Here is a 23,704-nt window from a genome sequence, read left to right as displayed (position 1 = left end):
CCAGATACCCTAAATCATCTCTCTCAGTGTCAAAGTTCCACAGATCCCTAGGACAGGGGAAAAATGCTGCCAGTTTATTTGCTATAGCATAGCAAGAGTCACCTTTATTCCAGCTCCCAACAAGTTCCTCATCTCCATCGGAGACTACCTCAGCCTGGACTTCATTGTCCATATCACTATCAGCATTTTGGTCAAAGCCATTCAACAAGTTTCTAGGAAGTTCCCAACTTTCCTACATCTTCCTGTCTTCTTCTGAGCCCTCCAAACTGTTCCAATCTCTGCCTGTTACCCAGTTCCAAAATCGCTTCCACATTTTTGGGTATCTTTATAGCAGCACCCTCCTATCTGTGGTAACAATTTACTGTATTAGTCCATTCTCATGCAGCTATGAAGAAATACCCAAGACTGGGTAATTTATAAAGAAAAGAGATTTAATTGACTCACAATTCTTCATGGTTGGGGAGGCCTCAGGAAACTTACAATCATGGCAGAGGGGGAAGCAAACAATCCCTCTTCACAAGGCAGAAGGAGAGAGAAGTGCCAAGCAAAGGGGGAAAAGCCCCTTATAAGACCATCAGATCTCATGAGAATTCACTATCATGAGAACAGCATGGGGTTAACTGCCCCCATGATTCAATCACCTCCCACCAGGTCCCTCCCATGACACAGGATTATGAGAACTACAATTCAAGATTAGATTTGGGTGGGAACACATCCAAACTATATCAGCTCTCCTTCTTCGGGAGACTTCTCCTGTGTCCCAGCCCCATATAGCTCCCTCCTTTGAACAACCTTCATGGCTACCCATCCTCTTATCTCCACCTCTCACAGTTTGCTGAGGCCGATGGACATTGGGCTGAGTGAGGTAGCTCTGCTATAGTTGAAAACTCAGTAAATTGGAAATTAGGATACATGTGTTTGAGGACTTCTACTTCCAGTTTTCTGGCTGTGTGGTCTCTAACAAATCATTTAACTCCCTAGGACCTCAGGATTATTATTTGTAAATTGGAGACAATAATTCCTGCCCCATAGGATTGTTGTAAAGCCTGAGATGACATGTGCAGAAACCTTTCTAAACTTCAAAGCATTATACCAATGTGGGGCATCATAATGATTATCTATCTTATACTCTGTTTACATAGTTGCCTTATTAAATCTCTTTATAGGTCTTTAAGAAATAATTTTATGCCATCCTCCCACAACTAATTGTTAACTCCCTGCATCAATTAGGCATGCATTCAGCTGCAAGTAACAAAATACTTGATTATATTTGGCTTAAATGGAAAAAGGGAGAGAGGGAGGGAAGGAAGGAGAGAGAGAGAGAGAGAGAAAGAGAGAGAGAGAGAAGGTAGAGGTGTAAGGTGGTGGGGACAGAGATTTAATTATCTCATAACATGAAAATTTGAAGGCCAACATTCTAAGTTGGTTCTATGACTTGACAATATCTTCCAGGACCAAGCCCCTCTGGCCTCTACCCCACTGTTCTCAACATCTTGACTTTTGATTTTCATGCCTGTTGCCTCACGGTTGCAAGATGATAGATATAGCTTAAGGCTTGATGACCTCATTTAGAGACAGGAAGCAGTGAGGAGGGAACTACTGGATGCTGGATGGGAGGTGGGTTCTCAGGTGGTCTTGAGAAGGAACTTCATTTCCACATGAAAAGAGTAGGCACCAATGTCTGCTACAGCCCTTGAGGACAGGAGTCAAGTCTTCATCTTGATTCCCTCTCCACAATGCCTAGTATATAGTAGATGGCATATGGTAGATGTTCAATAAATATTAATTGAATGAATTAATAAGTAAAATAATAAATTAATTTATGAATGAGACTTCAAAAACCTGGAATAACTGGTCTCAAGTCTGCCGTTTTTGTACATACATCTTCCTTAAAGTTCACCCTCATAATAGTCTTCAGGACTAGAGCAATTTATCCATCAAGCAGAAGTGCTGTTATTCAATGTGATTTGATTAGTTTTTGTCTAGTCGGGGGGCCAAGGTGAAGGAACATTATGTCAGAAAGACAGCATAAAAGTGATTCTGGATCTGAGAGGTTTAAAATGAGTTTGAAATATTAAAATATGTCTCAGACAAATATGAGGCTTTGTAGGTTTTTTGAATGTTGCATAAGAATTCAAAATATTGTTACAGGGTATGTCACATTAAGAATTCATAGTCTGAAAATTATACACTGGCAGAATCTTTTAAATGACCTCCTCCTCGTGCCTTTCCATACCTCATCAGACAAGAGGAGATTCAGTGGGAAAGCAGTAATTATAATCCTACATTGGCAGACTTTTTGCCTGAGCAAAACGGGTGAGAGAGGGTGGGGATAAAGAAAGAAAGGAAGTTAAGTGACCTAATAAGGCCCAGGGGAAGGCCCATATAGCAAACGTGGTTCTTAACCTTGAATAAAGGTCAGCTTCTGAGGGGCTGAGCTAATCATTGTGTATTTTATAGATATACAGTTGACTGGTAAAAGTTTCTGATATTGAATTTGTTCCTGTAGAGCCTAGTCTTCTTGATTACAGAATTACCAATGTAGATGGAATCTCAAAATATTATACATCTCTTGGCCCTTAGGAAGATTCACTTGTGTATGTGCATTGCATCAGAAGGGGAAGAAAATGAGAACAGGACATTTCCTGTTCTTTCTTATGCTCCATATGGCATTTTAAATTTTTGAATCTCCTTTAGGACAATCAAATATGAGAGGAAAAAAACTGAATTATATTGGTAGAATTTGAGACATTTTTATTCCACAAGTCTATATTCAAAATTTCCCCTCATGATACTAGATGAATCCCCAGGAAACAATGCTTCTTGTAATAATCCTCATATTTAGTAAGAATTATTGTCATCACTTAGCTTTTCTGGTCTCACTTTTTGTCATCTCTGAAATGGGATGATAATAACTTTTTTCTCTAACTTACAGGGTTATTTCAAGGTATAAAGGAACAAAAACATTTAGAAAATGCAAAACTTACAAATGTACAATAATGATTCATCTCTTTATTGAATACTGATGAAAACAATAATATTTAAAACCAACTTCTCTGGCTTTCCAACTCCTAGTCCCTCTCCCAGACTATAGAATATTAAGACATGCACACAAGGTGAAAGGTAACAAAGGAAGGGACAATGGGGGAAGCAGGGAGAGCAGCTAGTAGGCCATTGCAATTATCCAGGAAAGAGACAATGGAGGCTTGGATGTAAGTGGTTGTGGTGGAGTTGGGAGGATATATAAATAATGTGGATCTATTTTGGAGGTAAATCTGAATGATTTGATAATCAGTTTTAGGTGAGATTTAGGAGGAAAAAAAAGTTAAAAGTGGCCCCTGGATTTTGAAGCTAAGCAACTAAAAGGATGAAATTGGCATTACCAGAGATGGAAAAGACTGTAGGCAGGAGTCTTCTCTATGAGAATTAGTTTTAGGCTATGTTAACTTCAAGGTGCCTGTTAAACACTAGATGGAGATGTTGAGTGGGTGGTCTGGAGTTGATGAATCTAGGCCAGAGATAGAAATGTGGAATTTGTCAGCATATAGATAACATTAAGCATCACAAAACTCAATGTTGTCACCTAGGAAGTAAGCATAGATACTCAAAGAGAAGAAACTGTAGCCAAACCCTGGGACATCCCAATGTTTCAAGGTTGGCAAGTTGAGATACAGTGACAGAAGAGTAACAAAAAAGATATTGAGAAGAAGCAAACAGCAAGGAAGTAAGAAAACCAGGAGAGTGTGGAGTCCCCAAAGACATGTAAAAAAAATGTTTCAAGGAAGAGGGAATGGTCAGCTGTGTTGATAAGGACTGAGCAATGGCTGTTGTATTCAGCTACGTGGAGTCCCTAGTTACAATGACAAGAACAGTTTTAATGTAGGGTGATTGTAAGGGTAAAAAGAAAAGCATCATGTTTGAATGCACATAGGAATGGTCCAACAGTTTGATAAAAACAAACAAACCAAAAAAAACACTGATACAGGAAAAAGACACAGTAAGTGCTAGATTAAGGGCCTTGAGCAGGCAAGAGAGAGGAGAATCACAGGAGGGTCAGCTTTCAGAGCACTGGAGTTCATTAAAAGGAACAGGAAGAGCCGGGCGCAGTGGCTCATGCCTGTAATCCCAGCACTTTGGGAGGCCGAGGCGGGCAGATCACGAGGTCAGGAGATCGAGACCATCCTAGCTAACACAGTGAAACCCCCATCTCTACTAAAAACACAAAAAATTAGCCAGGCGTGGTGGCGGGTGCCTGTAATCCCAGCTCCTTGGGAGGCTGAGGCAGGAGAATAGTGTGAATCCGGGAGGCGGAGCTTGCAGTGAGCAGAGATGGTGCCACTGTACTCCAGCCTGGGCGAGAGTGTGAGACTCCGTCTCAAAAAAAAAAAAAAAAAAAAAAAAAAAAAAGGAACAGGAGGAAAGGCAGAATACTTTAGCCAGATGGAGGTAAAACCCTTCTGGTTTCTAAAAATTATTTTATTTTATTTGGTTTTATTTTTTAGAGATAAGATCTCACTATGTTACCCAGGCTGGTCTCAGACTCCTGGTAACAAGCAATTTTCCCACTTCAGCCTTCCAAAGTGTTGGGATTTCAGGCCTGAGCCACTGCACCCAGCCAAACCCTTCTGGTTTTTGTATGTTCTATATCTAGGGAAGGGAAGCAGGGCACTTCTTTTCTTTTCTTTTCTTTATTTTTTTCATATAGGGTCTCACTCTGTTCCCCAGGCTGGAGTGCAGTAGCATAATCAGAGCTCAATGCAGCCTCAACGTCCTGGGCTCAAGTGATCCTCCCACCTCAGCCTCCCAAACTGCTGGGATTACAGGCATGAGCCACCATGCCTGACCAAACCAGGGTATTTCGTAAATAATAAAAATAAATGAGTTTTTCCCTTATTCCTCTCTTTCCCCACCTCTTACATCTAACCCATCAACTGTTCCTGTTCAAAACATATCTTAAGCCTGGCTACTTTTCACCACCTCCTTGTCATGTCCTCTCTGAGCTGCTGCCAGCTCTTGTCTGGATTCTTGCAACAGGCTCCTAAATCAGTAATTTCCCTGCCCTCACACTCACTTCCTCAAGAGTGGTCATTCAAAACATAAGTCAGATTTGGCCACTTCCATGCTAAAAATCCTCACATGGCTTCCCATCTCATTATACCAGCCAGACAGCTGACACTGGCCTACTGTGCCCCATGTGATCTCACCTTTCTTGTCCCTGCAAATTCACTCACTCTCACTTCATTTAATGCATTACTCTTCAGTCACACTGGCTGCCTTCTGATTCTTCAAACATACAATCATTGTTCCTGCCTCAAGGACTACATCCTTGTTTTATCCTTGCCGTTCCTTTTGCATGGAATACTCTCCCATATGAATTTTGTGTGGCAGCCTCTATAGCCTCCATGAGATTCTTCATATCTGTTTAAATGTTACCTCCTTATAGAAGTCTTCCTGAACCACTGAATAACAAATAGCCACCTAGCCACTCCCTTTCTATCAGAAGAATTTTAATTCTCTGCACATTGCTATCTGCTATTTTCTTGTTGACTGCAATTTCTGATTTTGTTGTTTATCATCTACCTCCTCTTTATAAGTTCTATGAGAGCAGAAACTTGCCTGGTTGCCTAGTCTACTTCCCAGTGCCTACAATGGTGCCTGGTACATGGGAGACACTCCATAAATATTTGCTGATTGAATGAATACCTTGCTGTTATTTATTTACTTCTGTTTTCAGGACTGAGACCAGATGGTCGAGATGCTACAGTCCAGCTGAGAAATGCTTGGGGCTCTCTCTACTGTAACTTGCAGCAAAAGAACCCTCAGCTGCCAACCTATATGGAACATCTGGCCCAATAGCAGATTCCTAACACCAGCTTTAGATAAGGCCTTAACAATGATGAAGAAGTTCCTCACACTTCCCCCTGATAATCCCCTGGGGCATAAAAGATATTACAGCTTAGGGCTTTAGTAACTGCCCAGGCAACAAAGTGTTTGATTTTTAGGCAAAAGCGCCCACCTCTGATTAATCCAAGCAAATGTTGGGCCTCCTAAATAGTCATTTTATAGGCTGAAACTTTTCCTACCAGTACTGCCAAGGCTGCAGACAGCTGTGGAAATCCTTCTAGAGCTAACATTCATGTGCCTCAACTCATATGTAGCCAACTGTAAACTGGTGCCAACTTCAAGTGCTCATTTTGTGTAAGGTAAAGATGTATTATTTCCATTTTACAGCTGAGGAAACTGAGTCTCAGAGAAGTTATAGGACTTGCTCTGGATCTGGGGACCCTGAATCTTTTATTCATGAGTACTTTTAACAGTGTTTGAAAGTGTCTGGTTTTCAGAAATGACCAAAGGTCACTTGAACCTAAGTGAAGCAAATTAAGTAGATTAAGTTTCCAACTAGTAAACCCCTACAAGATCTAGAAGGGGCCTTAGAGATTATCCAGGTTAATATGAAAACTTCAGAAAACCACATATGTACTCAGGATCCCACTTTTTTGGCTTTTATTTGTTTTAGGCAGATCTAGTTCATGCTAGGCAAACCTATCCTAACCTCTGCAGCACACACCTGGCACAGAGAGGGAACAGAGCTGAGAGACCAACTACTCCAATCTCCGCCTTTCTGCCAAGATGGCTTAAAGATATAAACACTCTGTGTTAGCATGTTTCAAGGGAGCAGCTTTTTCCATTGCTATATTAATGAGAAACAAAGGAGGAGGGGTGGAATCTCTTTGTTTTAGAAAACAATATCAATCCATTAGAAAACATACTAGATAATTACTATATGAGAGATGTGTAAAGACCTGGAGAAGTCAGTCATTTCCCTTGGTAGCTATTATGCTGTGGAGAGATGGCATCTGCACCATTCAAAACTGTAGTGTACAAATTGGCACAGGGAGAAGGCCAACAGCAAGCTGTTCCAGGTAGACCAGATGTCTCGAAGGGAGGCTGTCTCTCTAGAAGTAAACACAATGTCTATTTCCTGTCACTTTCACTGTTGAATAATTAGCTATTTGGTATCTGGAATAATTATTGATAAATAGGGTAATCCTTTTAAAAAGAGCATCCCAACTGTTCTGTTCTCAGAAGGAAGAACTTTTTCAAAACACATTCTCCAAAGGCACTGTTTTTATCCCCTTTTCCCAATCATGAGCTGGTTTTGTGCTGCCAGATGTTGACTCGGAGATGAGGGAACGTGTCAGTGGCCACTCTCTTGGGGGAAAGGTAGAAAAGGTGAAGGGGGAAAATAACTGGAGAATCTAAGAAGGCCTTTGTTGCCATCATTAACAGTCAGTCCAAAGGAGGTTGAAGGATGCTGGGGAAGTAGATGGGTGGGGAGAGAGACAGACGTAAGCCATGAAGTCATACAGAGATCAGTACTCACTGGGGATGCTTGGCCAGCTTTGGTTGGGCTGTGAATCCAATGGGCATACGATTTGTTCATTCGACAAATATTTCTTAAGTTCCTTCTACATCTGGGGAAGTGGTCTAGGCATTTGGGATCCATCAGTGAAAAACAAAAACAAAACAAAAATCCCAGCCCTTGTGGAGCTCCAGTGGGAGATTCAGACCAAAAACAAAAAAAAAAAAAAAAAAAAAAGGAAAGAAATCCTAAAGATAAAAATAAATTATACAGTGTGCTAGTGGGTGATAAGTGCTATGGAAACAAGAAAAAAGAATAAAACAGTTAATAGGCACTTGGAGTCCAGGATGTGAGAGCCTTTTGCAATTTTAAATAGGCTTTTTAGAGGGGGATTTTTGGAAGTGGTATTGGTGCATAGATTTGACAGGGTGGAGAAGTCAGCCATGCAGATATTCCTGGAAAGAGCATTACAGGCTGAGGGAACAACCATTGCAAAGATCCTAAAGTGGGAAGATTACCTGTAGAGTTTGAAGAACAGCAAGGAGGCCAAAATTTCTGGAGCCCAGTGAGTGTATGTGTGTGTGTGAGGGAGGGGGGCCTCGGGGTGGGGGATGAGGAGGGACGGGGGAAAAAGGGGAGAGGGAAGTGGGCAGTAATAGTTGAGGTAAGAAAGATCAAAGGATAAGGGATGTAGGGTCTTGTTGGTCCTAGCGGGAGCGCAACTTCAGCTTGACGAGAATGCAGAGCTTTTGCATAGTTTACATCAGACAAGTAACATTATGTGATCTACGTTAAAAAACACACAGACACACACACACATTTTTGTCTGGTATGTTGAGAATAGATTATGGCATAAAAATAAAATATTTCTCTTCTAAACATATTGCCTTACTTATATGACAGGGTTGCTATGAGACTCTAATGCAAAAAAAATGCTTTAAAAATTATAAAGCATAGTGCAGATCCAAACTATAATTATTTTACAAACAACAGAGTTCAAAAGCCAAGGTGCCTCCCACCTCTTCTGATCCTTGAGTAGTAACTGCGTTCATGCAATTAAACTAGCCTATTTAAAAGAAGCTGCAGGAAAATTGATAACTATGTATTCAAAAAAATATAATTTTATGCCTGAGTTTTAAGTCAGTTAGATTTTGCAGATTGCTATTTATTTTATGTTCAGTTTTTGAAATAAATGCTTAAAAAAAAACGCGTTAGTACTAGGCTTGAATACTGAAGAGTTTAAATATAACAACAGACCAGGAGAGGAGCAGAAGTGTGGGAACTTTAAACCCATTTCTTACTTAATCCCCTCGGAGAGCTAGACTGGAACACTGGCTGGATCTTCCAACATTTCTGGGGGTGCTCTCTGTTCTTTGCAGTGGCCCTGCCGCCAGGTGAACGCTGCTGGTGGGAGAGCACACACTTAGTGCGGCCAGCTGACCTTCACAGTCTGGGGGAAAATTTTAAAGGATTGTGGACAAGAGGCCTTGAGACTCCAAGAGGAAGAATAAAAAGGGGCCCAATGAAGCCTGAGCTTCCCAGGAGGTAGAACTGAGTTAATGAACAGGGCTGATTATCCAAGGTAATCATGTAAAAGAGAAGGCTAGGAGGAGTTCTAGATGGCTGCAACTTGGAGTTTACTCTGCCTAAGGTGAGTGTTTATGTTTCTGTGTTTTTGCTTCTCAGGCAAGGTTTTGTTAGGTTTTGTTTTTTTTCTTCCTTGTTCCCTTCTCCCACCGCTCAGTTTGCAAAAGCAGCTCGCTCTGCGTGCCAGACCCCATTCTAATCCTTCTCTTCCCTTAGATTCCGAGCCCGGTTAGAATTAGCCTCTGCATCACGGGCTCCTGGGACCTTCTGCTCTATGCTCCTGGAGGAGGGAGCAGCTGTGTTCATCCCCCTACCCGCAAATGCCTCCGGTTCTTATTTGGCCGACACTCCCGCGGTGCTGCTGTCCAAAGACATACCTTCCCAGCCAGCCCAGTGGTCACGTCTCGCCCCAGCGGTTCGGGAGAAGCAGTGGGAACTCTGCGCTCCCCCAATCGAGCCCGCTGCGCCGGGCATCTCCCTTCCCTTCCCCTTGACAAACGACCCAGCCTCTATCATCCCTGCTCCTTCCGATCGCTAGTTTTGTTTACGGAGCAAACCGAGGCTTTGGGCAACCTGCGGTTGCACGGTTCTCCTTCGGCTTGGGGAGGGAGGGGTAGCGTTCACAGTTCTCCAGTGTGCCATAGACTGTTAGACCAGATCCTTCAGATCTGGAGGCACACGCAGTGGGTGACAGGAGAGTGCCCCCTCCCCCTGGGCTGGTGGGGGTGGGGAGAGGAGCAGGGACTCGGCTTGGAGAAGGAGGCAGGGAGGCAGCTGCAGTGCTGCGAGGGGTGCGTGCGCGTGTGCCCAGCTCGCCTGCTGTCTCCCGTCTCCCGGCTCCGTCTGCGCTCCTTGGTGCGCGGGGCACGGGGGTCCGAGGGCCGGGAAGCCAGAGCAGCGCCTCTCGCCCGGGCCTCGCTTTCTCTAGACGCCCGGCAGTCCCCGGGGCCAGAGCGCACGGGGCGGGGCGCGAGACCCGGGCCGCGCTCCCAGCCCCCGCCTCTTGCGCCCTGCCTGGCTCCCTCTCCATTGAGTTTTCCTGCCGCGGGTGCTCATCAATGGTCCTGCTCGGGGATGCACACGCAGCTCCCGGCCGGAGGGTGGTAGCAGCCGCCGCCTCCAGGTGCAGGTTCTCTCCGGCCCCCGCCGCCACCCGCTGTCGCCGCGACTGGAGCCCCGGGCGCACTGAGGTCTTGGCCATGGGGCTGCGGAGGCTGCTGTTGTTGCTGGCGTGAGAAGGGGCGACGGAGTTGTCGCGCTCGGGGGTCCCCAGCTGCCTGCATGGATGTCTTCAGCTTTGTGAAGATTGCAAAGCTTTCGAGGTAGGGGCTGCGCGGGTTCCGTTTGCACCTAGGGCCGCTGCCGCGGGCAACTTGATGCCTTATTTTTCGGGAGGCTGGGTAGAGGCAAAAGCCGGAAAGCGCGACGGGGCTTAAGACTGAAACGAAGTGGCCGGGGGCTGCCACATTCAACTTATTTCTCACTGGCTGCTGAGGCTTGTGTAGCCACAGGTGTAGACCACACACAGAGAGGTACATACATGCCCTCACCAACACACCGATATTCACAACCATTTGTTTTCCCTAAGGAAAAGCCCCAGTGGTGCTTGGGGTCCCATGTATCATTCAGGGCTAAGAGAAGGTGGTTGTAATTGCTACTGCTAGGGAAACCCAGAAGTGCTTGGAGCTTGGGTGCCTGCCTTCCAAGCTGCAGAGACCAAAAGTGCCGCCTTCCCCCCACTCCTAAATTACACCTCCACACCTCCACAGAGTTAGCGCCTAGGTTGACCAGGTGCTCCCAATGGTAACCTAAATGATGAGGTCATGGAGATAGAAGAGAAAGACTTTCAGCCTTTTTCTTTGTGTGTGTGTGTGACTATATTCTTAAGCCTCAAAAGATTTAGAAATTTTCTTCTAAGTGGCCATGTTGTTAAAACAGTAGCTAAAACTAAATCATCGATTCGGATATTTTTGCGTAGTACTGATAAAGGAGGAACATTTCCACGCTTGGGCCGCCTAGGTGTTGCCTGGCCAGAGCACTCCTCGAGGTCTTCTGCCTGCTTATGCTTCCAAAGTGTTCATTTGAGCCACAGAGTAAGGTCTGTGCTTCTTGCTATGTGACATTAACTGGGAAGAGCCCGATAGGAGCAGTCTTAGAAAACCATGCCCAACCTTCTCTGCCCCTGGAGCTCTTTATAGCAGCTACCACCAGGACGTAGGAGGTAGACAGTTGGGTTTTTCCAGGATGTAGCTTAAAAACTTACTTGCAATATGGACAGAACAATCCCAGGTTTTCCTTCAGTCCTGAGTGTCAGAGTGAGATGTGTTGATTGCATCAGGCAGGGATGAGCAGCTTCCAATCGTCCGAGGTAGAAACGTATGTTGACTTTGCTTTGTTAAATTACATTTAGACCACTTCAGAAAGGTTATGTTTGGATGTTGCCATTCTTTCTGACATCTACAGTCTTTGTTCTGCCTGCCCATCTCCACCTTCCCTTTCTACTAACATGGGCCGTCTTCATGCCACTAGCAGATTTCCCCAGGGAGAAAGGCCCAGTGCAACTTACTCTAAGTAGACTGGAGATACACCCTTGATAGGTCTTAGAGCAGCTCAGGAAGAAGTGTTGTCCTACAGATCGGAAGACTGATGTGTTAAGCAGTGGATGATTGTGGTGTGGCAAATTATTTGCTTTCAAGCTGATCTCATAGAGGGCCATTGCTTCACACCACTATTCTATTAACTTCCTGCATGCTTCTGCCTAGGGCTAGTTTCTAAACAGCTGTCAAATAATGAACCATGGTTGGGAAGCAGCTGTGGGCAAGTTTAGAGACTGAGTGGAACCCTCTGTGTGATGGACAGAGCTACTGCTAAAGGGAAAGGGAAGTTCAACCAATAGTATAGTTCAAAGTAACCAGGATACTTTTTGGTGGCCTCAGATGCTAAAAATAGTTTAACAAAACATCTAGAGCCTTGGTTTAGTCCTTAAACTTAGGAACTTCGGAGAGGACAGTGTCATGTGTCAGTGAAAAGATGTTTCATATTCTTTTTACTAAATTCTAGGATGCCTACATGATATTCACAAATCTGAGTTTTTGCAAAACTCAAGCAAGGTTGTGGGGAGAGTGGTATCTTATTTAAAAGAGAGTTTAAAATTTAGTAAATGAATGTGAGTTTCACTTTCTATCCTTAATGTGATCCAGTAGAGTGTTTATTCTAAAGACAGAAGGTGCAAATGTTCTGAGCTGATGTGCCGATTAAGAAGTCTTCCATCCATATAATTCTTCTTTTTCCTTAGTGTGAGCTCAAGGATGGTCCCCAAGCTGAGATAGAAATACCTTTAGAGGGTCATCAGCACGTAAAAACACATGTTTGCAGTTGCTTGTTTCTGCCTTGGGAGGAAGAAAGTCTTGTATGCGTTTTAAACACTGTTACAGAAATCAAGTTCTTTTCTCAAAGGTGAAGTATAAAAGTGCTTATACTGCAGGATTTTCCTGATTTCAGAATGGATAATCTTCCTAAAGGATTTAGCTTTGATCAGCATGGTTACTTGAGTGCTTAAAATTCTCTTGGTTTAGAGGCAAACACATGTAGTTACCCTGGGTCCTGGCCTTGCCTTTGGTTTCTACAAACTCGAGTTTCTAAATGTTAATTCAGAAGGCATATCTTGGAAGTGATATTTGCTTAGTGTCCTATCTGTGAGTACAGACAGTGTAATTACAGAGAATTCCAAGAGAATATTAATCGACACTGGAATAAATAAATTGCATATTTTGACTTTTTAGAGTGTCTACATTTAACTATTTGTTTCCAGACTCTATGCCCTTTTAATCGTGGGAAAAATCAGAATTCACATTGCCCCTCAATAACCCATTACCATTAAAACAAATTGCTGCCAAGTGTTAGAATTCCTGGCAAGTAGTTGGGACCCTTTACATCATCGGTAAGAGTTATGACCCTTGATTGCATCCTTCGTGGGTGGCACAGCGTGTCATGGTTCTATCTGAAGATGGTTTTTTCCGTTCTTCTAATTTTCTGGTTCTTAAACTGCTTGATAGTTTACATGCAGTTTTACTTCACTGTTTCCTTGGTAACAGTTCTATATCATTTTCCATCCTTGTAGATGAGAGCATTACAGATGATTGCTTTATAAACCAGTAATAGTATAAAAACAGGCATATATTTTTATTGTTACTGCTCTTTGCATTGACTATTTTATTTGTAAAGCAGATGCACTCTTTCAAATGTTTATAGAAGAATGCAGCCCAGTAGAAAAACATATGATTATGCCCCTTTTGCCTGAGGGAGATGATTTGAGATCCAAAACTCATAGGGATGTTATTAAATTGAGTGATATGTTCATAGAGTCCCTGATTTGACTTCTTTTCTTTAAGCAAAATGGTAGACTTGATGATAATGATTGAGTCCCCACTGTTGATATGATGATTTCTTACAGTAGTAGGTAAATTTGGGGGATGCTTTATTTTGCATTTTCTTGTAGTTGCATGGGTTATTTTGTGGTATATAGCAGTGACTAATATCTGTCATAGTAAAGAATACTAATTTTCTTACAAGTATCTTATATTTGAGGAAAAATATAAAATACATATGTATAGTTTCCTTAGATTTTTATGTCAAATCCATTTAGATACTACTAAACTTCTGTCTTTTACCTTTATCTTATTCAGAATTAAATATTTTCCAGGGAAAAGGGGAAGTTAAAGAAGTAGTGCAAAAGGTCAGGGTTTTCCCGTATCTGCTATTTTTACTGAGTAATTGTATTAATATTGCTGATAATAGTGAGCTCTGGAGGCTAGCAATGAAAAACCCCCAAAGACTCTGGATTTGAATTTTATTAAAAATGCTACTTGCTCATCTTCTGAGTCCTTTCTAAGTTCTGCTGATTTTTGTGGCTGTCAGGAGGTGAAATGATGAACAGTTTCATAACAGAACTAGATTCCTGTTTTAGGAATATTTAACTCTAGTTTCCCAAGGGTTGCTAGTTTGAAGCTGTGAAAGTCTAGTCGCTCACAGTTCTGGGAAGAAGGCGTCTAGGTCAGGCTTTGTTCCATTCCAAGCATCTCTCTCTCTCTCTCTCTCTCTCATTGTCTGGGGCAAGCAAGTTTTACCTTCTTGCTATCAGAACTTGGTACAGACTGACAGCTGCAGTGAAACTTACTTGTACTTTAAATACATGACCTGGAAAGTCTCACTTTCTGCTTATGGTCCTTCCAGCTGTTCATTCTCTCCCTTTACATACACATACACTGTTCAACTTTAGTCTTTTTTATTTCATTTGAGGTTAACCATGGAAGTTTAGCTGTAAGAGAATGTACATTATTGGTGAACTAGAAATGTATCTTTAAGGAATGAACTTGAAACCACTGGTTTCACACTTGGCTCAGTAAGAAAACTCAAGACCATTTAAAACCTTTGTTGAAGCATACCATCCTGAAATCTACCACCATTACCATCAAATGATCTTGAATCTTGAAAGCTAATCATAGCAGGAAAAGAACATCATGAATAGGCTAAAACAGGGGTTGGCACATTGTGGCCTATGAGCCAAATCTGGCTTGCTGACTGTTATGGCATAGCCTGTGAGCAAAATATAGTTTCTTTATTTTCAAATGGTTCAAAAATATCAAAAAAAGAATAATATGAAATTAAAATTTCAGTGTCCATAAACAAAGTTTTATTGGAACACGTGTCCATTCATGTATGTATTATCTATGGCTGCATTTGCCTGACAACAGCAAAGTTGAATAGATGCCACAGAGACCTTATGGCCCACAAAGCCTAAAATGTTTACTCTCTGGCTCTTTACAGAAAAAGTTAACTGACCCCTGCCTGGGTTAAACAATGCCTTTTCCTGTTTTCTCTTCTTTATCATTATCAGCACACATGTGGGCACACGCATGTCAAATTGAGTATATTATAATAAATACTTGAATTCACTAATGCACATTACCAATTAATATAGACCTTATCTTTATTGAAACTTCTGATCTCAAATTACTTCTTGAACTGTTGGAAACTGACCGTTAGAAGTGGACATAATTGTTCTAATTTGTTGCACTTGGAAAAAGTATGCATGCTTATTCTTTGGTCACTAAGTTGACATGATATTTTTGGGGAGCTGGAGAGTTGCTTGTTAGGGTGATGTTTGCCTTCCATAAACATCCAGTTCAAAATGGATGGAAAAAGAATGGGTGATACTACTTGTATAGCCTCAACCAATGTGTGCTGATGAACTGATAATCAAGTCAACGGGAGAATGCCTAGTATTTCCTTACAGTACACTTGAGCCATCTGGTCCTAATGGCTAATGACCTTCACTAATCTGTTTCCAAATGGAAATAAAACTAGATAAGTGGATTTAGTTGTAGTCAGAGGAATGGAGGTAGGCTGTATCAATTTGGAGTTGAGTTTAATCTAACTTTCCTATAATTTGACTGAGAGCATTGTAATGAAAAACCATAGACTACCTCTAGTTCTTTACAGCAAAAGCATATATCAAAAGTATGCTGCCTTGCTTCTGAGTAATTTAGGTCATTATGTACTTAAGCTCTGAAAATTATCTTGAAGAAATCTAAGCCTTAGTTTTAGATAACAAAGTTAACATTCCCATTTTTTTTTTTTTTTCCTGGCAAAGAGATGAGAAGGGTTTTCTGCCAGAACTGTTCTTTCAGAAGTATATTTTCAAGCATGGTTTACAGAATTTGGCATAAGATAAATAGTCTATACTAAATAATTAGTGAGCGAAGTCATATACAATTCATTCAACATTTGTTGCAAACAAATTGTCATATTTGTTTAGCTGAACAATTACTGTGTCAGTACTTCTTTATTGAATATAAAGGAATACAATGCACATGTTAAAAGTAAATAGCCTGCTCTTGGACTTGGTCTCAGAGAATAAACTTTTATTTCTGTTTTTACATTTGAAATTATATATATATGTGTGTATATATATGTGTGTGTGTATATATATATATATATGATTGATGGTTAAAAAGTCATCAACTTGTGTGTCTAAGGAGTCTCTGTTTTACTGCTTTAAGCTCAACAAGCAAAGTTATGATGATATTGAAATGGGTTTTTACAGATGTCAGTAAGTTTTTATTTTAGAAAGCCTTTTTTGAATGCTAGGAAAACACAATCATTTCTATGAAAGAAATGTTTCCAAAGTTTGAAAATGAAAAGTAATTTCCCTGCAATTACAATTTACTATAGGGTTTTAATTTTTATTTTGGTAATTTTTTATAGGCTTCACAAGTTTTACAAGATTTGCTTAATTGAAAATAATGCATGATTACCTGACAAAAATTAGGTTCAAAGAAAGCAGTAGGCAAAAGTTCATAAAATTAATGGTAAAATTTTCCCAGTGAATGTAGGAATTAGTATATTTTTCTATTGAACTGGCACAGCTATTTATCTGGTCAGAGACTGGTGTGGGGGAGAACACACGCCATCTGGCTAATTCAACATTGGATCACATACTGACTGTGGTGATTTTACGATGATTCCTGTAACTGGAGTCCTGGATATTTGTCTCTTCTGAAATTCATGATCCAAGTTACCAGTCTTTTCCCTAGTACAGGAGCAGTTAGCAGTCTCAGCTATACAGTGGTGGAGTCTGGAATTAGTTTTGGTGTAAATCCCAGACATGCCCAACTGAACTGTGGCTCAGGGTAATGTCCTACTTCATGGCCTAGGGCCTGGGCTGGCAAACTATAACCTATCTGATGTGTTTACTTATTTTAGAAAGCTTTATGACCTTTTTTATAAATAAAGTTTTATTTAAACAAAGCCATGCCCTTTTGTTTGTATACTATGGCTGCTCTTGAGAGAGTTGGATAGCTGTGACAGAAACCACATGGCTTGCAAAGCCTAAAATATTTATTCTCTGCCCTTTACATGGGTATTTTACTGTTCTTCTTTGATCTCTCTGCCCAGTACTCAAATTTCCCTTTGGGGCAGTCTGGGTGTCAGCCTTCTTTGCTAGCCGGGGGAAGGATAGATATGGTTGGAAGTTCACCCTGAACACAGTCACCCTTGCCAGCCCCACTCTGGGGTACTTAAACTGTCAGCACTTACAATACCATTTGTAGGTTAACTTAGAAGCTTTGTAACGTGCAAATTGGATCCTCCCTGTCCCCTCCGTCTATATACTTTTGAGGACAAAAGCCATATTCTTTATCTTTACCCTTTTGGGTTTGGCCCAATTCACTTGGTTCCTTTGAGAACCATATTTCTCTGTACTTATTATTCCTCCTTTCCAGCCTTAATTTCCTACTCAACACCAAACACACATGTGTATACACACACACACACACACAGACACACACACACACAGACACACACACACGTCTACCCCTAACCATGTTGAATTTTTTAGAAGTCCTAAAAAGTGCCACACTCTGAGCCTTTGTATAAACTCTTCATTTTGTCTGGAACAATCTTTATGTTGCCTCTTTTACACCTGGAAAATTCCCATCTGTCTTTTATGTTTCAGCTTTTAATCTAAGGTTGTTCCATGTCACCTTCTCCAACCTCCCAATCCTGGGTGAAATAGCTCGACTGACATCTTTTATTGGTGAAGATAATTTCACTGCTTTAACAGATTAACCCCTCAATTTTTGTGGCCGATCTCGTTTGCTTGATGCACAAAACAGGTATACCTGATGGTGTGGGGGAGCTCTGCTATGCTCAGTCATTCTGAGAACCTGTAAGATAGGACTCTCTCATCTTCAGTATGCTATCCAAGATTTCCTGCACATCAGTGTTCAGCTGACAGATGAGGGGAGAGAATGGTAGAAGATTGGGTGAGAGGTTTTTAAGGGCCACGCCCAGAATTGAAGTATACCACTCTACCCTAATTCCATTAGGCAGAACTCTGACCCTATGTCACTGTGAGGCAAACTGGGAAGTTTAGTGCAATTGTGTACCCTATCTGTGCTGGACATCTCGTGCCCTGCTCTTTTCATAACATTTCTTCATTATGTGATAGATTGCAGTTTTGTTCCCAATTCTTAAATCTTCCCTGAATCCAAGCCTTTTCCATGTGACATTATAGTTCTACCTCCTAGAGGTGGAGGTACTTCTTTGCCCCATTGCTGTTGGACTTGGCCAAGTGACTTGTTTTGACCAGTGGAATAGGGACAGAAGTCACAGGATATCTGTTTTGGTACAAGTTTTTGGTAGGAGAATGCCTTTGAGGTATTGTACATTGCTAAAAAAAGAATGTAAAAAAGCAAAAAGCTCTTAATATTGCTATATGAAGAACTGCCTAGTTTAACCTGTTGGTCCTAGAAGCTTGATTCACATGGACCGGCACCATCAGGCAAACCTGTGAGCATGAAAACAGATGCTTATTCTTCTATGACACTGTGTTATGCAGCATTGTTGTGGCAACAGCTGACTGGTATAGATTGTATTATAATTGAATCCGGTTTTGATCTGTGTCTCATTTATGAACTCTTCAAGGACAAGTACCCTTGTATTAAACCTTCTTGGTCTGTAGTAGATACAGGGATACCTTGTTCTATTGCACTTTGGTTTATTGGTGCTTTACAGATACTGCACTTTTTACAAATTGAAGGCTTGTGCCAACTCCACATCAAGCAAGTCTATCAGTACCGTTTTTTCAACAGCATGTGCTCATATTTTCATTATTATTATTATATCTGTTATGGTGATGTGTGATCGGTAATCTTTGATGTTACTATTGGAATTGTTTTAGGCTGTCATGAACCACACATATAAGATGGCAAACTTAATTGCTAAATGTTGTGTGTGTTCTGACTGCTGTACCACTAGCCATTCCCCTATGTCTCTCCCTTTCCTCAGGCTCCCCTATTCTTTGAGACATAACAATATTGAAATCAGGCCAATTAATAACTTTACAGTAGCCTGCAAGTATTCAAGTGAAAGGAAGAGTTGCACATCTCTCACTTCAAATCGAAAGCCAGAAATAATTAAGTTTGGTATGGAGGGCATGTTGAAAGCTGAGATAGGCCAAAAACTAGACCTCTTGTGCCAAACAGTTCACCAAGCTGTGAATACAAAGGAAAAGCTCTTGAAGGAAATTAAAAGTGCTACTCCAGGAAACACACAATTGATAAGACAGTGAAATAGCCTTATTACTGATATGGAGAAAGTTTGAGTGGTCTGGATAGAAGATCAAACCAACCACAACATTCTGTTAAGCCAAAGCCTAATCCAGAGCAAGACTCTAACTCTTAAATTCTGTGAAGGCTGAGAAAAGTGAGGAAGCTGCAGATAAAACATTTGAAGCTAGCAGGGATTGGTTTGTGAGGCTTAAGGAAAGAAGCTGTCTCCATGACATGAAAGTACAAGGTAAAGCAGCAAGTGCTAATGGAGAAGCTGCAGCAAATTATCCAGAAGACCTAGCTAAGATCACTGATAAAGATGACTACACTAAACCACAGATTTTCAGTGTAGACTAACCTTTAATTGGAAGAAGATGCCATCTAGGACTTTCATAGCTAGAGAAGAAAAGTCAATGTCTGGCTTCAAAGCTTGAAAGGACAGGCTGACTCTCTTTTTTGGGGCGAATGCAGCTGGTGACTTTAAGTTAAAGCTAATGCTCATTTGCCATTCCAAAACTTCTAGCACCCTTAAGAATTATGCTAAATCTACTCTGCTTGTGCTCTAGAAATGGAACAACAAAGCCTGGATGTCAGTGCATCTGTTTACAGCATGGTTTACTGAATATTTTAAGCCCACTCTTGAGACTTATGTTCAGGAAAAATAGATTCCTTTCAAAATATTACTGCCCATTGACAATGTACCTGGCCACCCAAGTGCTCTGAGGGAGATGTACAAGGAGACTAATATTGTTTTCATGCCTATTAACACAACATCTGTTCTGCAGCCCAATCATCAATGAGTAATTTTGACTTCCAAGTCTCATTATTTAAGGAATTTGGCTGGTCTGAAGGTAGTGAGTTATCTCAATTGATTGTTCACAGTCAGTTATAGGTTGAACTTCTTGTTCTACTCTTTTCCACATTCTCACTACTACACTTGACTAGTTTTAAAAAAAGAAATATATTTTGTACATTTATAGCTGCTATAGAGAGTGATTCTTCTGATGAATTTGGGCAAAGTAAATGGCAAACCTTCTGGAAAGGATTCACCATTCTAGATGCCATTAAGAACATTCATGATTTATGGGAGGATGTCAAAATATCATTAACAGGAGTTTAGAAGAAGTTGATTCCAACCCTCATAGATGACTTTGACGGATTCAAGACTTCAGTGCAGGAAGTAACTGCAGATGTTGTGGAAATAGCAAGAGAGCTAGACTTAGTGGAGCCTTAAGATGGGACTGAACTGCTGCAATCTCATCATCAAACTTGAATGGATTAAGGGTTGCTTCTTATGGATGAGCAAATAAAGTGGTTTATTGAGACAGATTCTACTCCTGGTGAAGGTGCTGTGAGCATTGTTGAAATAAAAACAATGAACTTAGAATATGACATAAACTTAGTTGATAAAGAAGCAGCAGGGTGTGAGAGGATTGACTCCAATTTTGAAAGAAGTTCTGTGAGTAACATGCTATCAAACAGCATCACATGCTACAGAGAAATCTTTCACGAAAGAAAAAGTCAGTTGATGCAGCAAACTTCATTGTTGTCTTGTTTTAAAACATTGCCACAGCCACCCCAGCCTTCAGCAACCACCACCTTGATGACTCAGCACCCACCAACATGGAGGCAAGACCCTCCATCAGCAGAAATATGATGATCCACTAAAGGCTTAGATGATCATTAGCATATTTTTAACAATAAAGTATTTATAAACTAAGGTATGCACATTGTTCTTTTAGACATAATGCTATTTCACACTTAATAAACTACAATATAGTATAAATATAACTTTTATATGCACTGGGAAACCAAAAAATTTATGTGACTCATTTTATTGCAATATTAGCTTTATTGCAGTAGTCTGGAACCACACCTGCAATATCTCTGAGGTATGTCTGTACTGAGTAAGTATTTGGTGAATTGTGAATAAATCAGAGTGAAACCATACTGTATTCCACATGATGTCAAATACTGATTATCACAGGTATGCCTGCTTCCGTATGTCATTTATCAGATTGCACTGCTCCTTCTGATTTTTAGGACCTGCTATTACTACTTATTTATTGTAGCCATTTTATCCTTGGCAGTGAACTGTTCCCTACCTCTACAGCTTGGGACCCAGCCCTATATCTGGGCTCATATCCTCTCATTCTCATATTTCTTTTCTTTCCTTTCCTTCTAGTCCTAAAAGTCCTAGTCTTCTCTAATTATATACATTTTGTCTTTAGTGCCAGGAGAGAATTGTAGATAATATTGTAAAATAGATATAAAGTCTAAAGAAAATAGAAGGCTAAGTGATATCATTGCTGATAGAATTTCAAGTATTTATATATCTTTTCTTTATATGTTCAATAGCTTTAAAACTTTTTACAATAAAAGCATCCTACTTTTACAATCAGAAAAAAAAATCTTTAAGTATTGTAAAATACTTAAAGATTTGATCATGGGAGGGCTTTTTTTTTTTTTTTGTACTTAAATGTGATATTAAAGAACCTATGATCAGGTATTTTGCATACACTATATAGGGAAAGTGAAGTTTTAAAAAACCCCAAAGTGAAATACTATACTAAGTGAAAGGCATTGTCTTGCTAAAATATATATATTTGACCTAGAGTTAGTTTTTATATCACTCTTTTGAAATATCACACTGAATGAACACATTTTAAGAAAAGGGTCTATGAGAACTTTGCTTAAAAATTAAAATATAGCACTACCTGTAAAAAAGCAGAAGGAAATGCTCTATGCGGTGATATAGAAAGATCTCTGAATACATTTATTGTTAAGTGAAAATGTAAGGTAAAAAAAATGCTTTAAAAAGATGAGGGAGATGGAACATATATTTTTTCTTGTGTTTGCGTAAAAATGGCTGGAAGGATACACAAAAAAATAATAACATTACTTAACTCTGTAAAGTGGTAGTTCAGAGGGTTATACATGAGGGGGTGGGGTACACAAGGACATGAGTGGTTCTCCATGTACCATCCACACTTTATATTTTTATTTTATTTTTATTTGAAATGCTAGGTATGTATTACCAAGTAAAAAATAAACTTGAATTTCAAAAATGCTAAAAGAATACCCATATAAATTCAAGGGTCCAAACAACAATACCCACAAATTCTTCAAATATTTTTCTGATTGTAAAAGTGGACACTTTTATTGTAAAAAGTTTCGAATATATAGAATGTATTTAAAAAGATATATAAATGTTTAAAATTCTATCGGTAATGATACAGTCAGTTAGCCTTCTATTTTCTTTAAATTTTGTAACCATTTTACAGTTAACATAAATGCACTATTCTATCCTTAAGTTTTTACAAAATATTTTGTTCCCATATCATTAAACCTTCTTTATAATATAAAATTAACAGCTACATGTACCACAGTTTACTTAATGGTTTCCTATTTATTAACACTTAGATTGTTTCCAGTGTTTTGCTTTAGATAACAATGTGATGAATATGTTTACAGCTAAGTCTTTGGATTTCATGGACAGAGTTTTTTCTTATGACATTAAAAATAGTATACTGAGTATTTCAAAACCCATAAAAGACAGGAGGTAATCTGAGGTGCCATTAAAATGATATTCAAATTTTATGCTAAAGTTGTGGGCATTCTACTTCCTCAAAGGTATTGAAGTTGACAAGCAGCATTTGTCACAGGAGTTAACCTAGTGACAAGACTTGAAGTACTTAGTGATGGGGAAAGCTTGAGTAATGGTATTTGGAACTTCAGGTGGATTTGAGCAAGTTGGGCCTTTGTCTCCTGATTTGTAAAATAGGAAAATTATGCAATATTCCCTCTAAGGTTAATTATATTTCAACAATTCCATTGTTTTCCCATATAATGGGCAAATTCAAAAAAATTCATCTATGAGAACCTAGATTAAAATAGCTTACAACACTATGCAGCTGTAAGAATAAAGAACAAGGAAACACTTTATGCAGTGATATATAATGATCTCCAGGACATATTTATTAAGTGAAAATAGTAAGACTCACAAAAGTAAATGTGCTTATATTTACATAAAAATACCAAAAGGATATGTAAGAAACTAATAAAAATGGTATCAGAATGGGGGATAAGGGAGAAGAAAATCTATTTAGACAACAGAAAGAAGATTGGGTAAATATGATTTCCCAAAATGTGGTAAAATGTTGAAAAATCAACCCCAGAGAAAATATAAATTGCTAACTCAGACAGTTCTAACCTGAATTTCTTAGTTTTCTCTATTGTGAATGAATGAAACATAAGAGATAGTTTAATATATTAAGGATATATATTGTACAAGTACAATAGAAATTTCAGATCTATAAAATTTTAATAACTTTTACTAGCAAATTAAGATAAAGCTGGAAGATCATATCATTATAAAAATGATCTGTTACTTTTTGCATAGAATTTAGTATTCTGAAGCAATTTTTTTTTCATTTTTAATATCAAGATAAGGTTTTCTCTGATGGAGATATAAACAGAAAAATATTTTTATGTTCCCCACCTTTCAACCAGGAAAGCTTATAAGTTTTTTCAACTTAAATTTTATTAATTGTTGACAGCAGTGTTCAAAATCTTATCCTCTGATGATCTTCTGTTCACTAAAGGGGACAACTTGATGTTTTCTAGAGAGCCACATTCCGGG

At 39.8% G+C, this 23,704-nt stretch overlaps 1 protein-coding gene across 2 annotated transcripts in view; it reads left to right on the top strand.

Annotated features, from left to right (window-relative positions):
- Positions 1-8,014: 8,014 nt before the first annotated feature.
- LOC116271976 (FERM and PDZ domain-containing protein 4-like) overlaps positions 8,015-23,704 on the top strand; it is a 488,004-nt gene continuing 472,314 nt past the window's right edge. Inside the window, exon 1 of one of the 2 annotated variants that reach the window (XM_031660763.1) lies at positions 8,015-9,014. In XM_031660763.1, the coding sequence (XP_031516623.1) occupies positions 8,983-9,014 (32 nt within the window). In that variant the 5' untranslated portion in view covers positions 8,015-8,982. Of the gene's footprint in view, positions 10,273-23,704 lie in introns of both variants that reach the window. The other variant, XM_031660762.1, reaches the window with a different exon arrangement.

This window comes from Papio anubis, chromosome X, assembly GCF_008728515.1.
Source record: "Papio anubis isolate 15944 chromosome X, Panubis1.0, whole genome shotgun sequence".
Classification (NCBI taxonomy): domain Eukaryota; kingdom Metazoa; phylum Chordata; class Mammalia; order Primates; family Cercopithecidae; genus Papio; species Papio anubis.
Note: the sequence above shows the minus strand (reverse complement) of the source record. Positions and strands in the feature narration are given on the sequence as shown.